The sequence below is a fragment of the Grampus griseus genome, assembly GCF_964374135.1.
Source record: "Grampus griseus genome assembly, chromosome: 2".
Taxonomy (NCBI): domain Eukaryota; kingdom Metazoa; phylum Chordata; class Mammalia; order Artiodactyla; family Delphinidae; genus Grampus; species Grampus griseus.
In genome coordinates, this window is record NC_139018.1 from 172,353,403 (window position 1) to 172,372,195 (window position 18,793).

Here is an 18,793-nt window from a genome sequence, read left to right on the forward strand (position 1 = left end):
TTATAATACATTGTAGCACTAGATGACTCAAGACCGAGGGTTAGGAGGTTAAAATCTAGTTTGTATCTAGTATCATTTAAACAGAAATTTTGTCAGGAATGATACAGAGAACTGATGTCAATGGCATGCTATTAGAAATAGTTGCCTTGACAGAACCGCTGCTCAGATGGTTTTCTGCCCCATCCTTTCGTATTCTTGCTGTCCTTCCAAGTCTCTTCTTTCATTTGTGAGGGCTTCTGCTCCACGTCAGTGGATTCGAGGTCAAAGAGGGTAACTTGACCGCTGGAGGAGCCACCTGTCTGATTACCCTGCAGTGGGAGGGCAGGAGGTGTGACTCCTCGGGGCCACCCCCAGAATCCTGGGTGCATCCTGAGAGCCAGGCAGCCCCGGGGTCCCTTCTGCGAAGGGCCTTGGGGGAGAGAAGCTGAGAGAAATGCACGCGGGGGTCGGGTGGTGAGGTGGGGTGGCATCTGACACAAAGCCAGCAGGTAGGAGGGGTTGGGTCAGCGTGTGTGGGTGCCGGACTCTCCTCGTCGCTCCTGCACTTGCTGTATCAGGCTCCTCTGTGGCGCCCAGGTGGCTTCCCTGTCTCTAGGTTAATACCATTCCTGCCCTCCCTTCACATCAGCACCATCCCTCCTTTCCAGGTGTTCAAGTGACTCCTCTGTTCAGAAAATGCTTTTTAACACAGACACACACATGTGCACACACGCACACACACACGCCCCAAATCCTTCATGGGCCGTGGACGTTCTGACCCCAGACGATTTTTCTAGCATCACTTTCCCTTGGGTCCTGCCATACACACCGGACTCACCGCCATTCCTCCCTCCTTGCTTCTTTGCCTGCCTGAAATGTCACTGACACCCCAACACCCACCTTCGGGCCTCATCATCATCTTTCCCTCCCCTTCCCACAGCCCAGAGAGGGAGTTCTCTGGGGTACCATGGCATTTAGGCTATACTTCTGACCTCAGTTAATTTTTTGTTGCCGTAGGTTTGTTTCCTCCATGGATTGTGAGCGTTTTCAAGGCAGGAACCTTTGTCCCTCATTCACTGTTGCACCCCACACCCAGCAGAGTGCTCATCACAGCTGTTCCAAAGCGGTTTGCAAAGGAGGGATATTCATGGGGACCACTGTTGTCTTTTAAATATTTGATATTTGCTTTTGGACTAGATATAGATAACTCTGCATGTGTCGGTCCTGACAACCAGTTCCTCGTATCGCCATGTTAGCTTCCTGACCCGCAAAATAAAAATAATGCTGGTCTGTGTTGCATAGCAATCAATGTGCAAGAACAAACAAATATTTCAAGTACCAGGAAGAAGTCTTGTTAGGAGACTGGCAAAGTGAATCCAAACTCCCTTTTCAAGCACTTGGAAGAAAAATGAGGGGTCATTCTCCTAGATGAAGACTCAGATTTTGGGTTTTTCTCTTTGCCTGAATTTGCTTAGATATAAAAATAGGGGATTGGGGGCTTCCCTGGTGGCGCGGTGGTTGAGGGTCCGCCTGCCGATGCAGGGGACACGGGTTCATGCCCCGGTCCGGGAGGATCCCACATGCCGCGGAGCGACTGGGCCCGTGAGCCATGGCCGCTGAGCCTGCGCGTCCGGAGCCTGTGCTCCGCAACGGGAGAGGCCACAGCAGTGAGAGGCCCGCGTACCGCAAAAAAAAAAAAAAAATAGGGGATTGGATTATGTCTCTTCTTCCCCTTTAACTCTAAAATTATATTATTGCAATGGTTCTACTTAACAGGTGTTAAATATTACATAAATGTTTTTTTGTGCTCAAATTCACAATAAAGACTACATTAAAAGACCCCGCTTTTACCGATGCTCCAAAGCATATTCTGAAATTCATTTGACTTGTAGTAACGGATGTGCAAACACATTAAGTGATCACTTCCACAACTGCTCTGTTTCTTTAAGAGACCTCGGTTGTTAAGTTGGAAGATCACTGAACCATATGAGGGTCAATAAAAGAATAAAAAGTCACTGGTTAGTGATTCGAGTACAAGGAACTTGATCCCAGTTCAGTGTCTGTGTGTCCATATGCCGCTCCCGGTTAGAGTGGGAGCGTCTGGTCCCCAGGTGCTCGCCCTTCCAGGATGGCTTCGAGGAGACTGATGAAGCTGCTGTTCTTTGAGCTCCTTGAGCTTGCTGCCTTCTCTGTCCCCACGCTGGTGATAATGGAACAGTTTGCCGATGCCTATCAAAGCACAAGGGGTACGCCTGGCAAAGCGCATTATTGGCTGATTGTTTCCTGTTCCATCGCCTATGTGTCTTCAGTGACTCTTTTGATTTGGGTTCCCGTGAAAGTTCTCTTGTACAGGAAACGTCATCTTTACCAAAAAATCAAAGGATGGTAAGTAACAGAATTCTTTAGCAGGGAACCCCTGGGATGCTTTCAAAGAGATTTTCTCATGTACTCTGGGTAAGGATGTTAGTGTAGCACACAGGTACATAATGGGAGATTAAGGAGAGGTAATAATCACTGTTTATATAAATGTGTTCCTATTATGGTATCTTCTATATTTTTTTATCGGGTCATTTTTTACTGACATGTGTTCCTAAGAGCTAGCATGAATCTCTGATACTCTGAGTAGTAATTGTTGTACTAATTCCTCTGTAGACAAAACTGCACGAAGTTTTCACAGTTAATTTACAGAAATCATAACTGTAAGGTTCTAATATAGAATTTTTTCTTTTGTGTAAAACTGAAAGTAATGTCTGTTAAAATGTTTATATTGCATTATTTTGTAGCTCTAAGACGTCCTTTGAGCATTAACCAACTGAGATTTTTAAGCAAATTGGTTCCTTTACTTAGATTTTAAATAATTTGCTATGTTGGTAAATTCTATTACCTTGGTGAGGGAGGGGTAAGTAATTCAAATAATAACACAAATATTTTAAATAAATCAAGGTTTAATATGGATTGAACTCAGTTTAACTAATGACTGTATTGATCCATGTAAAGGTAATGAGAACATATAATTTCTGATCCTCATATATTTTTCCTTTTAAATCTTCAGATCTGGTTCTTGTCATCTGGGATTTCTTTGTTTTCTTTGATAAGTTAAATTTTTCTTTCATACTAATTTTTCGTTTTTGTTTTTTTTTTTTTTTTTGGCTGCATTGGGTCTTCGTTGCTGCGCTCAGGCTTTCTCTAGTTGCAGCGAGCAGGGGCTACTCTTCGTTGCGGTGTGCGGGCTTCTCATTGCGGTGGCTTCTCTTGTTGCAGAGCACAGGCTCTAGGTGCATGGGCTTCAGTAATTGTGGCACATGGGCTCAGTAGTTGTGGCTCACGGGCTCTAGAGCGCAGGCCCAGTAGTTGTGGCACACGGGCTTAGTTGCTCCGTGGCATGTGGTATCTTCCCGGACCAGGGCTCGAACATATGTCCCCTGCATTGACAGGAGGATTCTTAACCACTGCGCCACCAGGGAAGTCCCCATACTGATCTTTTAAAGTTGAACAACATAGGGACTTCCCTGGCGATTCGGTGGTTAGGACTCTGTGCTTCCACTGGGGGGCCTGGGTTTGATCCGTGGTCAGGGAACTAAGATTCCGCAAGCCACACGGTGTGGCCAAGAAAACAAAGTTGGACAACATAGAACACATTTGAAAAGCGAGGAGTCGGGAATTTTAACCCAAGCAAAGGCAGAAATGTAAAAGTAATAGACACAGCAGTATAGCGAGAAATCCTGTGGCAAGGGTGTGGCGGGGGAGGCATGAAGCGTGGGGCACAGGAAGGGCTCTTTAGGTACCGACACTGGGTGTCAACCCCCAAATCACCAGGGGACTCTGTGCCCCGCGGGCAGAGCTCCTGTGAGGTTTCTGAAAATAGATCACGTGGTTGGCATCAATGGGGTTTAGGTGTTTTCCAACACTTGACCCAAATCCTCAGCATCAACTAAGGGGTGGGTCTGAAGCTGAGCTGGGCCCTCCACCCCTCACACCCGCTAGGAGTGGCTTCAACTGTTGAAGACTCCTGGCCAGGCTGGGGAATGTGTAAATGAGTACAGGAGTAAACCAGTGGCAAGCTGGTCACGCCCAGGAAGGTGCTCTTTGAGTTTTTTTACATTGGCTCAATCCCTAGGACCTTAGGTCTGAATATCATTCAGGCAGCAAACCTTCCCATGTTGCTTACTATTATTAATATAATATTATTGTTATTGTCATTAAGCTATAATTGCTTCTTTACTGATCACTTATTATGTACTATAAAATTTATGTATGAATTTCATTTCATCCCATACCACCTTGTGAAGTATATATATTTTATGAGCTTATCATTATTATTTCCAAGACGAAACTGATGATTAGAGAGGTTAAGAAACTTACCCGGTCAATTGACAAGTGAGTGAAAGGACTATACTTTGGACCTAGGTCCATCTGATTCTGTAATTGGTACTTCTAACCACTACCTGAAACTGCTTCTTTGAAGGATGAGGTCCCAGTCTCTGGGGGCAATTGAAACTAAGGAAGAGAAGTAGTCTTTCATTTCTACCCCCTAGTGTTTGTGTTTGTGTTTGTTTGCTGTTTTTGTCTGTACATCTGGTCCAGCTACTCCCCTTGTGCTAAGTTGTCTTCGACTGTCACAACAATTACATCTTCCAGTGATTTCTTTTGGGAAATACTCTTCCAGTCTTTTTCTTCTATTTGTGGGTGTGGCCGGCCATGAGTGTTCTAAATAGTTTTAGATAGAGGACAGGTTATCTATGATTTCAGTGAAACTGTTCCCTCATGACCTCTTTTATGAGCCATTATTATCTCTTACTGGCCTAGAAAAGAAGAAACTGTTACTGAGTACTAGTCTAGGAGCCTTACACATTCCGCACCATTAAAGTTAAACTTTATGACAACCTAGTAGGTATGCATTAGTATTCTTGTTTTATAGATGAAGAAATGGAAACTTGAACATGTGATTAACTTTGTCTAGTGACAAAGCTTATAACTGGTGGAGCTGGGACTGGTGAGCCCACACTGATCTTATCGTGTGCTGTTTCTTCTAACTTACGCAACTTCTCCTGTATTTTTTCTGACTTTGAATGCAAAGTGTGTTTCAAGAAAAATGCAATTCTTCTAGTGTCATTAGGATACATTTCCCCTAAAGATGTATATTTGGATGTTATATATGGGTCCCAAAAACGAGTATAGGATATTTTAATATATGTGGTAACATAGCGTGCGTGTGTCATATAACCTGATTCCTAGATGAAGATGATGCAAACATTATTGCTACTATAGAAAGTAGGGATTGAAAGTATGAATTATTTTTGAAGAATACTTAAATAGTTGTTTATGTGAGATTTCACAGATTCTTAGCATTCACAAGTACACTGTCGATGGGCCTATTTGAGAACCTCTCTGTATGTCCACGTTGGCGTCATGGGCCCTGTGAGGCTGGTATTCAGGAGAGAGTGAGTCAGCCAGCTAGTGAAGCCCTGACAATATGGCTGAGGGTTGCAGACCTGAGTTCAAATCCCAGCATTGACCCTGATTGGGAGACGGTGTGTGAGTTCTTTAAATTCTTTAAATTTTAGTTTTCTCATGAGCAGAACAGGGACGACCTAGTTTCTTTATTGGGTTGTTTTAAGAAACTGAATAAGATTATGCATGTAAAGTTCTGAGCACAGTGCCTGGCACATAGTAAGAACCCAGTGAATATTAGTGTTATGACCTCAGACTGAATCATGTTTCCATTGAAAACATGATCTAGGGTAATCCTCAGAATGACTCTGAGAAGCAGTAGAAGTAATGATAAAAGTGATAAAACTGAAGAAAATTCTATGTTATAAGTGATACTCTGCATATCTGGAGAATCTTGTAGGTCTCTTTTATCCTTTGAGAGTAATGAGGGTCAATAAAGTGGTATCATGAATATCTTATAAAGTATTTTGCATATATACATAACATGCTTTTATTTATTTTTTATTTTTTTTTAAATTGAAGTATAGTTGAGTTATCATGTGTGTTAATTTCTGCCACATGGCAAAGTGATTCAGTTATACATATATATACATTTTTTAATATTCTTTTCCATTATGGTTTATCTCAGGATACCGAATATAGTTCCCTGTGCTATACAGTAGGACCACATTGTTTGGCCATTCTGTATGTGATAGTTTGCATCTGCTCATCCCAAACTCCCAGTCCATCCCTTACCCTCCCCCATCTCCCGCTCAGCAACCACAAGTCTGTTCTCTACAGTGTGTGTTTTATTTTTCATTTTCTCACTTGACCTGCATGCCTGTGTTGTAAAGTTGAGGGAATGGATATAATTGCCATTTTATAAGGCAGGAAACAATGTCAGAGAGCTTAAGACACACACTAAACCAAAAGTAGTCTGAACTTTTATCTGGTGTTCTTTCCTTTATTCTTGTTAAACACTTCCTCATTCTTTTGGAATGATTGTTCCTTTTTAGGGTTGCCTGTCATAATTTATCAAAGACTAGGGAGCTGGTTTGAGGAACGAAGAAAAGCTATTTATATCCACACCAAATTTTATATCCCAGTAAATAAGAGGAATCTTTGCCCGGGATATCAGTGCATAGGTGAAAACATTGACAAACTAGCCGGAAACTGAAGCAGATTTCCTCAGACAGGGTACCTTGGGGCAGAATAATCCTGGAGGACTTTTGGGGATTCCCAGACTGCTGTGGAAGTCAGGGCTATCCTGGACGGTGCTAAGTTAGAAAGACTCCAGCATTTTGGAACATTTTACCTTGTTTACATCCTTAACATATGCCCCCAGATTTGCTGTTGATTTGTTTCAGGTGGCAGTGGTGGTAGCAGCAGGAATAGTTATAGCTGTCATCAGAGTAAAATAAGAGAAAATATTGGCTGAACAATTACTGTGTACCAAGCAGCGTTGTAAACACATCGCCTGTATGACTTCAGTTAATTCTCGAAGATTTTTGAAGAAAGCTTACAGTGCCCATTTAACAAGTGCGGAAATTGGGGCACGGAGGTTAAAAGACCACCCAGCCAGTGGGTAGGGAGCCAAGCCCAACCCCAGGGTGTCTGGGGTCTGAGCCCCTAAATGGTCCACAGTAACACACACGAGTGACAGGCTAACCCGAGGAGGGAGAGCTCGCTCTTTTCAGCACCTCTGAGAAGGTCATCGGTGAGTTACCACGAGCTAAACCCTGGTGCTTAACAGTTACCTCTTCCCAGAGCATCCCCTTTCTTTCAGTCTGTCTGTCATCTTCTGAAACACTCAGGACTGATCATTTTCTCCTCCTTGATTACAGGCTTTCTCTGCTTGTCCCACAATCTCCAGTAAAGCGGCGTGAGTGGATTCACTTTTGCTTTTCTCTGCTGCATATGCAGTGTCGCCAGATTCCATGAGTTCTTTCTCTTTCATCTCTTTCTCTTTCATTCAGGACCTTGCTCTCCGTGGCTGTTTTCCTCTCCCCAGTCAGGCGCTGATTTCCAGGGAGGTGTGCACTTGAGGTTCTGGCCTAGTTCCCCAACTTTTCACCTGTTCAGGTCCAGCGTCACATCCCTTGTTCTGGTCGCTTGTGTTCCAAAGGAGGCACGAAGAGCATTTTATTAACCTGCTGCGGCTCTGGCAGCCTTCACCAGCTGCTGTCCTTGCCTTGGGCCTCTCTGTCCCCCTCATTCCCTCCCAGTCCTGTTGACAGAGTCATAATCTGCTTGAAAACTGGTGTCTGCGTGTCAGTTCCACCTTTAAAACTCTACGCTTCCCCTTGCTTGTAGAATTCAGTGTTGGCATCATTCTGAAGCTGGAAGGCACCAGAGCGTTCATCTAGGGCACTATTTCTCACAAGACAGTCTGCCTCTGATTTTAAAGGGAATTTACGACTTTTTGTGTCTCTAATTATGAGAAGAGCCTTCCTTATTTCCTTGTATTGAAATAAACTCTGCCACCATGTAGCTTCCTTCCAATCTTCCTTGTACATGTCATATCCTCTGCCCCCTTTATATGCCAGTGAATTTGGCCATGGCCGGGAGCTCCACCCATCGCCCCCTGATTCCCGCTTTTTATTGCTTTCCTTTTTTTTTTTTATAAGATGCATCAAGTATTTTATTTATTTTTTTTTGAATATTTCTTTGAATTTTTTTAAATTGGGGTATAGTTGTTTTACAATGTTGTGTTAGTTTCTACTGTACAGCAAAGTGGAGTTCCCTGTGCTATACAGCAGGTTCTTATTAGTTATCTATTTTATACATATTCGTGTATATATGTCAATCCAATTCTCCCAGTTCATCACCCCCCACCCTCTACCCCTCACCCCCCAAGATGTGTCAAACATTTTAATTCGGAAGTTGCGTACTTCAACTTGCATAGAAGAATTTGGCCTCATCCATCAATTTCCAGTGATCCGACACTTGCCAATTGCAGAGTACTGTCGTTGTTATGAGATTACGCTGGCGTGGCTACAAGCAATTAATTAGCCCCATATAATGGTCACTCTCAGTAGCATGAGCACATTTCTTTCTCTTTTTAAAAAAATTGTATGGGACTCTAGTTGGTGTACAGTGTTGTGTTAGTTTCAGGCGTACAGCAAAGTGAATCAGCTATACGTATACATATACCCCTTTTTATTGCTTTTCGAGCACTCTCATCGGCTCTCATAAACTGTCCCTTGTACAGTGACGACTCCCCACGTTGTGTTTCTAGGGGTGACCTTTTCTCTGAGCTCACTGACATCTTCTCTTCTCCAGTGTCCAGGCTCCATCAGTATTTCTTGTCTTATGATTTCTGGACCTTTTACTCTTTGGGATGCCTCCTTGGGATGCTGGTTGGCTTGTTAATGTCTGAGTGTGGTCTCATTGATACCACACACCTTCAATTTATTACAAAGCACAAGAACGCGAAACGTGGCAAAACAAGGTCTGCCTGTATATTGGTTTTAGCCAACAGTTCTAAGTTTTAAGGCTTGGCAATAAACCTCTGTGTCTGGACACTGTCCTCTGGGCTCATCAAGGTGAAGGCTCCACCCTCTGGGCCTTGGGCAGCAGCCCTGCTCTCTGGATCTGAGGAGGGAACCCCTGGGCCTGTGGTGGCAGCGGCAGCTTCCCTGGCCTCTGCAGCATCATCAGAGTCGTTCTTCCCTTTTCTTGAAGGATAGTACATATTTGCATCCATATAGCTCTGTTTTAGCCTGTTTCCTGCCGATCGTACCCAGAAGTCTCACAGCCTTTCTTCATTTCGTCCCATCTCTGTCCCCCTTCAGTGCAAGCTGTCAGGGTTTCTGCTGAGATGGTTGATTGGATTCGCAAGCCACACCCTTACTGTTGTCTCCAGAACATGCTGTCTCATTTTTTGTGTCTTTTGCAATATGGATAGGGTGAGAATTTTCTGAATCTTCAAGACTGGGCTTTTTTTTGTTTAACAATTCCTTCTTCAATTTCTCTCTCTCCTCTTGCATTTTACTCTAGTCAACAAGGAGAAACCAGGCAGTGCCTTCAACACTTTGCTTAGAAATCCCCTTAGCTAAGTGTCTGAGCTCATTGCTTACAAGTTCTCCTTTATACTCAACAGAACACATTTCAGCCAAGTTCTCTGTCACTGTATAAAAAGGATCACCGCTCTTCCAGTTTCCAGTAACACAGTCTTCATTTCTGTCGGAGATCTCACCAAAAGGACTTTTAATATTCATGTTTTTAGCAACATTCTGTTCATAATAATATATGTATTCTCTAGAACAGTAGAGGCTTTCTGTACAGCTCTCCTCTTTCTGAGCTCTCCCCAGAATCTCCTTTAACTTCCATATTTCCACTAACATTCTCTTCTGGATAAACTAGCCTTTTTCTATCCTGCATCTTCAGACTCTTCCAGACTATCCATTACCGAATTCCAAAGCCACTTCCACATTTTGGGTATTTGTTACAGCAGTATCTCACTTCCCTATAGCAAAATCTGTGTTAGTTTCCTAAGACTGTCATAACAAAGTACTTCTAACTGGGTGGTTTAAACAACAGAAATTTATTGTGTCACAGTTCTGGAAGCTAGAAGTTCGAGATTAAAGCGTTGGAAGGCTTGGTTCCTTCTGAGGGCTATGAGGGAGAATCCAGTCCAAGCCTCTCTTCTAGCTTCTTCTTTTTTTTTTTTTTTTAACATTTTTTTAAAAATTTATTTTTGGCCGTGTTGGGTCTTTGCTGCTGTGTGCAGGCTTTCTCTAGTTGCGGTGAGAGGGGACTACTCTTCATTGCAGTGCGCGGGTTTCTCACTGTGGTGGCTTCTCTTGTTGCAGAGCATGGGCTCTAGGCACGTGGGCTTCAGTAGTTGCAGCATGCAGGCTCAGTAGTTGTGGCGCACAGGCTTAGTTGCTCCACAGCATGTGGGATCTTCCTGGACCAGCGATTGAATACGTATCTCCTGCATTGGCAGGCGGATTCTTATCCACTGTGCCACCAGGGAAGTCTCTCTTCTAGCTTCTGATGGTCTGCTGGCAATCTTCGGCATTCCTTGGCTTATATAGATGCATCACCCTGATTTCTGTCTTCATCTTCATATGGTGTCTTCCTGTGTTTCTTCATGTCATCTTCCTTCTGTACATATCTGTCTCCAAATTTCCTTTTTTATAAGGCCACTGGTCTTTTTGGATGGGGGCCTGCCCTAATGACCTCATTTTAACTTATTACCTCTGTAAAGACCCTATTTCCAAATAAGGTTACATTCTGAGGTCCTGGGGGTTGGAACTTCAGCATGTCTTTTAGGGAGGACACAATTTTACCCATACCACTCATTAATAAATTAGAAGCATATGTTAGCAGTAAGTCAAGATTTTCAAATACAGGTTATCATTATTTCTGCTTAAATAAAACACAGATTTGGATTAGTATTCACTTATTAACTAGTCTGTTCATTCATTTAGCATTTATTGAATTCCTACTCTGTGCCAGATATTCTCCAGGGTTATGGGGTTCTTGAACTTGGATGAGAAACAAGTTACATCTCTATTTTCGATAACCTCTGATTGAAAGATGGCATTTCTTTCCATTATGAATGTTGGTAACAAACCACAGTAGTATTAGCAGGACCTGCAATTTTATTACATAGGTTTTTTTTCATATCACATTACAATTGTTGCAGATACTTCAGATTATGGTTTATGATCTTCACTACCTTGAAATTATGAGAGACTACAGTTTCCACTAGATCTTGAATGCTCCAAAGAAAATTAGGAGACACTGTATTCTTAGATAAGTGTATATATTACTAACTCAAAATTTTAAAAGAATGTGGATAACTGTATTACTTTTTTTTTTTTTTTTTTTTTTTTTTTTTTTGTGGTACGCGGGCCTCTCACTGCTGTGGCCTCTCCCGTTGCGGAGCACAGGCTCCGGACGCACAGGCTCAGTGGCCATGGCTCACGGGCCCAGCCGCTCCGCGGCATGTGGGATCTTCCCGTACCGGGGCACGAACCCGCGTCCCCTGCATCGGCAGGAGGACTCTCAACCACTGCGCCACCAGGGACGCCCAGATAACTGTATTTCAATATAATTGCTTTGTTTTGTAGTCTATGTATTTTGTGCATTTAAAAATTCTATTCTGAGAAGGGTCCATAGGATTTAGCAGATTCCCAGGAAGTTTATTGTACAAAAAAGATTTAGAAACATTGTTCTAAATGCTGGAGCTAAAGTAATGAACAATTCAGATAAGGTACATAGTCCCATGGAACTTACCTTGGGGATAGGCACACAGGAGCCAGACATGTAAGATTATGATCTAGATTTAGGTCTACGATCTAGAGACACCCTGGCAAAAAGGAAGAGCCAGTGTAAGCCTCGAAGGTGGGGCAAGCTTGGTGTGACCACAGAATAACCAGGGTGCTAGTATGGCAGGATTAAGTGGATGGTGGGGAAGAGGCAGGTCATTCTAAGTGAAGAGAGTAGGAGAAATAAGAGAAAAGAAACCACATCACGTAGAACACTTAGGCAACAGTGACAGGTTTCAATTTTATTCTAATTACATTAGTCATACATTGAAAATATTTTTAGAATCTCTAAAATATACAAATGAGTGTATTTTGTGGTAAAATACACCTAGCATAAAATTTACCATCTTAACCATTTTCAAGTGCACAGCTCATTGGCATTAAGTACATGCACATTGGTGTGCTACCATCGCCACCATCTATCCACAGAACCCTCTTCATCTGGCAAAACTGAACCTCTGTAGCCATTAAACAGTAACTCCCCATTCCCCACTCCTCCCAGCTTTGGTGATTTTTGAGCAGGGCAGTAACAAGAGGTGTTTTACATTTGAAAAATCAGACGTTTGCTCTACGGAGAAAATATTGCTAGGCAAGAAGAGGGACACTAACAGGAAACTGGTTATGAAACACTGCAGATGAGATATGATAGTGAGAGAACCACGGTGTTAGCAGAGGTTGATTCAAAATACATTTTGGCATTAAATCATCAGACAGCATTTGATGATGATTGGCATGAGTATGGGTTCTTTTTTAGGCATGTTAATTTTGAGTTGCCTATTAGATTAGACATCTGAGTGGAGGTGCCAAATAGATAGTTGGGTGTCCAAGTCCAGAGCTCAGGATAGAGGCCAGTGTATATATACTATAATCTGTTTGTGAGTCATGGGCAAGTGGGTGGTGTTTAAAGCAATGGGATTGGCTGAGATCATCAGGGGAGATAATATAGATAAATAAGGGGTGCAGGAATAATCCCTGGGGCACTCTTATTTTTTAGAGGTCAAGCTGAGAAGAGGATTTAAAATTCCATCTTACTTCTGGTTTTAGCAGGTTGTGCTGAGTCTGGCTATGAGAGATGGGCTATCCAATGCCCTATCTTATGTCTATACCTAGAACATCTAGGATGGGACTGGGGTAGAGTGAAATGGTGGGACCAAGAAGAATTCTTAGTCATTTGTAAGACTCCAACAATACTTTTTGAACTTAAACACATACTATCCTATATATGTAATTCATATAATACGTATTTAACTTAGGAAAGAGGGGGTAAATATTTCACTATAGAAAACCTCTGAGTATATTTTATCTTCCCATAAATTAGTGATGTTAAATATACATTTTAATTCTCTCTGTCATGATAGACTATTATATATTATATCTCAATAGCTATTTGTTTGCTTGATCATGCAAGGCTTAAAAAGTGGTCCAAAAACAAATTTAAAAACTATGTGATTTTTATGTCTATATGATTTTTTTTTTGGGGGGGGGTGGTTCACGTAAAAAAATACAGGTGTTTTCACTCTAAGTCGTCTTTAACTATCCAACAGTATATTGTTTCTAAATATATTGTTTGAAAAATCAGTTTTACAACATGGGGTATAGTATCACTTGAGAAGGTCATGCTGTTCTTTTTTTCAGTTGGTCGCCAGACCCTGAACTCTTGGGCAGGATTCTAATGAATGAATTTTGAAAATATTGAATGTCATTTGCCTTGTACTGTGATGCTTTTAGCAGTCGATGGTTTGCTAATTATTTGGAAACCTCTCACCCCTTTGTTCTAGAAAAGCATTCCGGCTTTTGTGTGTGTTCCCCTTTGCCATACTCAAACATTTGGGAAATGGAAATAGGGAAGTAGTAGCTTCTTAGAAAAACTATAGATGAATGGAACAGGAACTGCAAAATTGGCAAAATGTAACAGGAACTGTTGATCTTGTACATTATTGCTTTTGCTTATTTTTTCTCCTTTGCTAGGAGACCTGTTATGATGATGTGTGTAATCCTCACCACACTTCCCAGCTTCAGCTTCTCTATAGCAGTGACCAAGGTATGGAATTTTGATTTCTTGTCCTGCAAGATTTTGAGTTTTTAAAATGTCCCCTGTTATTAAAATTTCATAGAGTGGTGTGCCCAAACAAATTTCTTGAAGTTTATTATCTCCGGTCTTATTCTAAGTTGCAATATATATATTTAAGGTACTAAGATCATTGTTACCTCTGTGATTGTGGAGGAAAGTATAGCAGCCAATTAGAAAAATTGCTTCTGTGTTTGTATGTGTGAGAAAGGAAAGTTATTTGAAAATAATAAAAAAGCAAGGAATTTGAGAGTACATCCACATGTGTTTCTTCTAACCTGATGTTTTTCATGAGTGTCCTCGGTTCTAAATGGAATATCCAATCAATATCCAAGGGAACAACCACTCACATGCTAAAGCTTTGATAAGATTCCATTGACAAATAATTTGTACACGATGTTTATTTGAAAATAAATTTGAGTTTATGTTTCAATAAATGCAGCTACAAAGGGACTCTGATGAATGGATATCTGCAGGGCAGGAATACTATAGGCAGAACTTTCAGCCTGTGAGGACTCTATTACCCAGAGAGTTCAAAGCAGAATGCCCTGCTAATCTTATTAATTTTCAAGGTGCTGTGAAAGATTTCATTTTTTTAAAATTTATTTATAAGATTTTCATTTACATGCTGAGCAGGTAGTCATTAAGTGCTTATTACATGCCAGGTACCGTGTTAGAAACTGAGGATAGAGCACTTAGAAAATTTGACAGTCTCTGGCCTTCAGTAATTTTTTATTGACAGTAGAGAGAAAAATAAACAGGCAGCTAGAATAGGTATGATCAGTTCTGTGAGAGAGGTGAGTACCAGGTAGTGGATGACATCATTAGAAATTACATGACTGTTGGGAGATGTCCTACATGTAGCATTAGGACAATACATGAACACACAGAATAACCTCAGAAGGCCATACAGATGGACTTTGCATCAAATTGCAACACACAAATATTTTAATCTAGATTTATCATTTTCTCCTTCCTCCCCAAAGACCTTGTAAAGCACTTGGGAGGTTCCCAAGAGCTTTGAAAATTCAGTGTACAACACTTTCAAGGAACACCACTATCACAGATGATGCTCTATCTACAGTTTAGTTGCTCTTTTGGGGATTCTTTCCCGTTATGTCTCACCCGCTGTTGGATATTTTTCTTTCCTTTTTTCTTATTTTTCACTGAAATCTAACACACAAACAGAAAAGCTCACACAACATAAATACACAATGTTAATGGAATACCACAAAGCAAACTCCCATAGAAACACTACTCAGGTCAAAAAATAAAACTTTGTCAACGCCCTAAAAGCCACTTCCAATGACTACCTTTCCCTCCATCCCAAAGGTAACTTCTATCTTAACTCCTAATACCACAGGTACCACAGGTTAGTTTATCTGTTTTTGAAAGTTTTATAAAGGGAAATCAAATTATCTATTATCTGTCTACCTACCTATCTATCTAATTTGTATCTGGCTCCTTTTATTCCAAAGTATGATTCATTCATGTTTTTCTGGTTAGCTGTAGTTCATTCATTTCCGTTTCTATATTTCATTTCATTTTATGAATTTATCGTAAAGTATTTTACGAATTCATCATTTTATGAATATATCACACTTTATTCATCAGTTCTACTCTTTGTTTTTAAATGGGCAAAATATTTTAATAGGCATTTCACAAAGAAGATCAACAAATAGCAAACAAGCACATAAAAATATGCTGAACAGGGCTTCCCTGGTGGCGCAGTGGTTGAGAGTCTGCCTGCCGATGCAGGGGACACAGGTTCGTGCCCCGGTCCAGGAGGATCCCACATGCCGTGGAGCGGCTGGGCCTGTGAGCCATGGCCACTTAGCCTGCGCATCCGAAGCCTGTGCTCCGCAACGGGAGAGGCCACAGCAGTGAGAGGCCTGCGTACCACAAAAAAAAAAAAAATGCTGAACATTATTGGTCATCAGAAAAATGTAAGCTAAATCACAATGTGATACTACTACATACCCACAAGAGTGGTTAAATTTTTTTTGTTGTTTTTGTTTTTTTTAAGTTAATTTTTATTGGAGTATAGTTTCTTTACAATGTTGTGTTAGGTTCTGCTGTCCAGCAAAGTGAATCAGCTATATGTATACATCATCAGTTCTGCTCTTAATGGCCATTTCAGTTTCCAGTTTTTGCTGCTGTGAATATCCTGGAACATGTCTCTTGGTGCCCATGTGCAAACATGTCAGTTGGTTAAATGTGTAGGAGTAGAACTGATGGGTCACAAGATGTTCAAGTACTCAGATGTAACTGACAGTGTCAGTTCTTCAAAGAGAGTATACTAATTTAGACTTCCACCAGCAGAGAACGAGCGGTCTTCGTGTTCCTCATCCTCAGCAGCACTTGCATTTTTTTTTTTTTGCGGTACACGGCCTCTCACCGTTGCGGCCTCTCCCATTGCGGAGCACAGGCTCCGGACGCACAGGCTCAGCGGCCATGGCTCACAGGCCCAGCTGCTCCGTGGCATGTGGGATCTTCCCGGACCAGGGCACGAACCCGCGTCCCCTGCATCGGCAGGCGGACTCTCAGCCACTGCACCACCAGTGAAGACCAGCACTCGCATTTTAAGTCTTTTTATTTTAACCATTATGGTGAGTATATTCTTGAATTGCATTGTAGTTTTCAATTGCATTTCCCCAATAATTAATGAGATTGACCATATTTTTCATCTTGCCCATTTTTCCTAATGTCTTGCTTATCTTTAAAAATTGCTTTGGAAGAATTATTTGTATATTCAGATTTCAAGCCCTTTTTTGATTATATGTATTGCAAATACCTTTTCACTCTGTGACTTCGTACTCGTTTTTTTTTTTTCGCGGTACGCGGGCCCCTCACCGCCGTGGCCTCTCCCGTCGCGGAGCACAGGCTCCAGACGCGCAGGCCCAGTGGCCATGGCTCACGGGCCCAGCCACCCCGCGACACGTGGGATCCTCCCACACCGGGGCACAAACCCGCGTCCGCGGCATTAGCAGGCGGACTCCCAACCACTGCGCCACCAGGGAAGCCCATGTGACTTCGTACTGTTAATCGTATCTTTTGATGGAGAGAAGCTCTTAATTTTAAGAGTCCAATTTCTTTTCTTTATGGATAGTTCTTTTGGTTACTTGTTTGAGACGATTTTGTCATATTGTGAATCTGAACCTTGAGGTCCTGAAGATACTCTCCTATATTATATTTTGGAGGCTATATTATTTTGGCACTCTCTTTTAGATTCACAATCCACCTGGAACTAATTTTTGTATATGTTGTGCCGTAGGGAATCAAGCGTTTTTTCCCAAATAATATCTAATGAACTGAGTACCATTTATTAAAAAGCCTGTCTTTGCCACATTTATTTGCAGTGCTGTCTTTGTTATAAATCAGATGTGGGTATACCTGGTCTATTCTGAGCTTTCTTTAATGTACTGCCTACTTCTCTATTCCTGTACCAACACCACACTGTCTTAATTCTTGTAGCTTTATAATAGCTCTTTATATCCAGAAAAGTAAACATTCCTATCTTCTTTTTCTTCTAGAAATTATTGCACTTGGTATCCGCATATTCATTTTTTTAATTTTTTTTACATCTTTATTGGAGTATAATTGCTTTACAATGGTGTGTTAGTTTCTGCTTTATAACAAAGTGAATCAGTTATACATATACATATGTTCCCATATCTCTTCACTCTTGCATCTCCCTCCCTCCCACCCTCCCTATCCCACCCCTCCAGGCGAGCACAAAGCACCGAGCTGATATCCCTGTGCTATGCGGCTGCTTCCCACTAGCTATCTACCTTACCTTTGGTAGTGTATATATGTCCATGCCTCTCTCTCGCTTTGTCACAGCTCACCCTTTCCCCTCCGCATATCCTCAAGTCCGTTCTCCAGTAGGTCTGTATCTTTATTCCTGTCTTACCCCTAGGTTCTTCATGACATTTTTTTTTCTTAAATTCCATATATGTGTTAGCATACGGTATTTGTCTTTCTTTCTGACTTACTTCACTCTGTATGACAGACTCAAGGTCTATCCACATCATTACAAATAGCTCAATTTCGTTTCTTTTTATGGCTGAGTAATATTCCATTGTATATATGTGCCACATCTTCTTTATCCATTCATCCGATGATGGACACTTAGGTTGCTTCCATCTCCGGGCTATTGTAAATAGAGCTGCAATGAACATTTTGGTACATGACTCTTCTTGAATTTTGGTTTTCTCATGGTATATGCCCAGTAGTGGGGTTGCTGGGTCATATGGTAGTTCTATTTGTAGTTTTTTAAGAAACCTCCATACTGTTCTCCATAGTGGCTGAACCAATTCACATTTCCACCAGCAGTGCAAGAGAGTTCCCTTTTCTCCACACCCTCTCCAGCATTTATTATTACTAGATTTTTTGATGATGGCCATTCTGACTGGTGTGAGATGATATCTCATTGTAGTTTTGATTTGCATTTCTCTAACGATTAATGATGTTGAGCATTCTTTCATGTGTTTGTTGGCAGTCTGTATATCTTCTTTGGAGAAATGTCTATTTAGGTCTTCTGCCCATTTTTGGATTGGGTTGTTTGTTTTTTTGTTATTGAGCTGCATGAGCTGCTTGTAAATTTTGGAGATTAATCCTTTGTCAGTTGCTTCACTTGCAAATATTTTCTCCCATTCTGAGTGTTGTCTTTTGGCCTTCTTTATGGTTTCCTTTGCTGTGAAAAAGCTTTGAAGTTTCATTAGGTCCCATTTGTTTACTTTTATTTTTATTTCCATTTCTCTAGGAGGTGGGTCAAAAAGGATCTTGCTGTGATTTATGTCATAGAGTGTTCTGTCTATGTTTTCCTCTAAGAGTTTGATAGTTTCTGGCCTTACATTTAGGTCTTTAATCCATTTTGAGCTTATTTTTGTGTATGGTGTTAGGGAGTGATCTAATCTCATACTTTTACATGTACCTGTCCAGTTTTCCCAGCACCACTTATTGAAGAGGCTGTCCTTTCTCCACTGTACACTCCTGCCTCCTTTACCAAATATAAGGTGACCATATGTGCGTG

The 18,793-nt window shown here is 41.5% G+C and overlaps 1 protein-coding gene across 1 annotated transcript in view; it reads left to right on the plus strand.

Moving 5' to 3' along the window:
• Window positions 1–2,107: 2,107 nt before the first annotated feature.
• Window positions 2,108–18,793, plus strand: part of TMEM236 (transmembrane protein 236) — a gene marked incomplete at both ends in the record, with an annotated part of 45,822 nt that continues 29,136 nt past the window's right edge. The window contains 2 exons of the mRNA XM_082649182.1: window positions 2,108–2,364; window positions 13,659–13,731. Of these exons, the coding sequence (XP_082505308.1) occupies window positions 2,108–2,364; window positions 13,659–13,731 (330 nt within the window). The remainder of the gene's footprint in view (window positions 2,365–13,658; window positions 13,732–18,793) is intronic.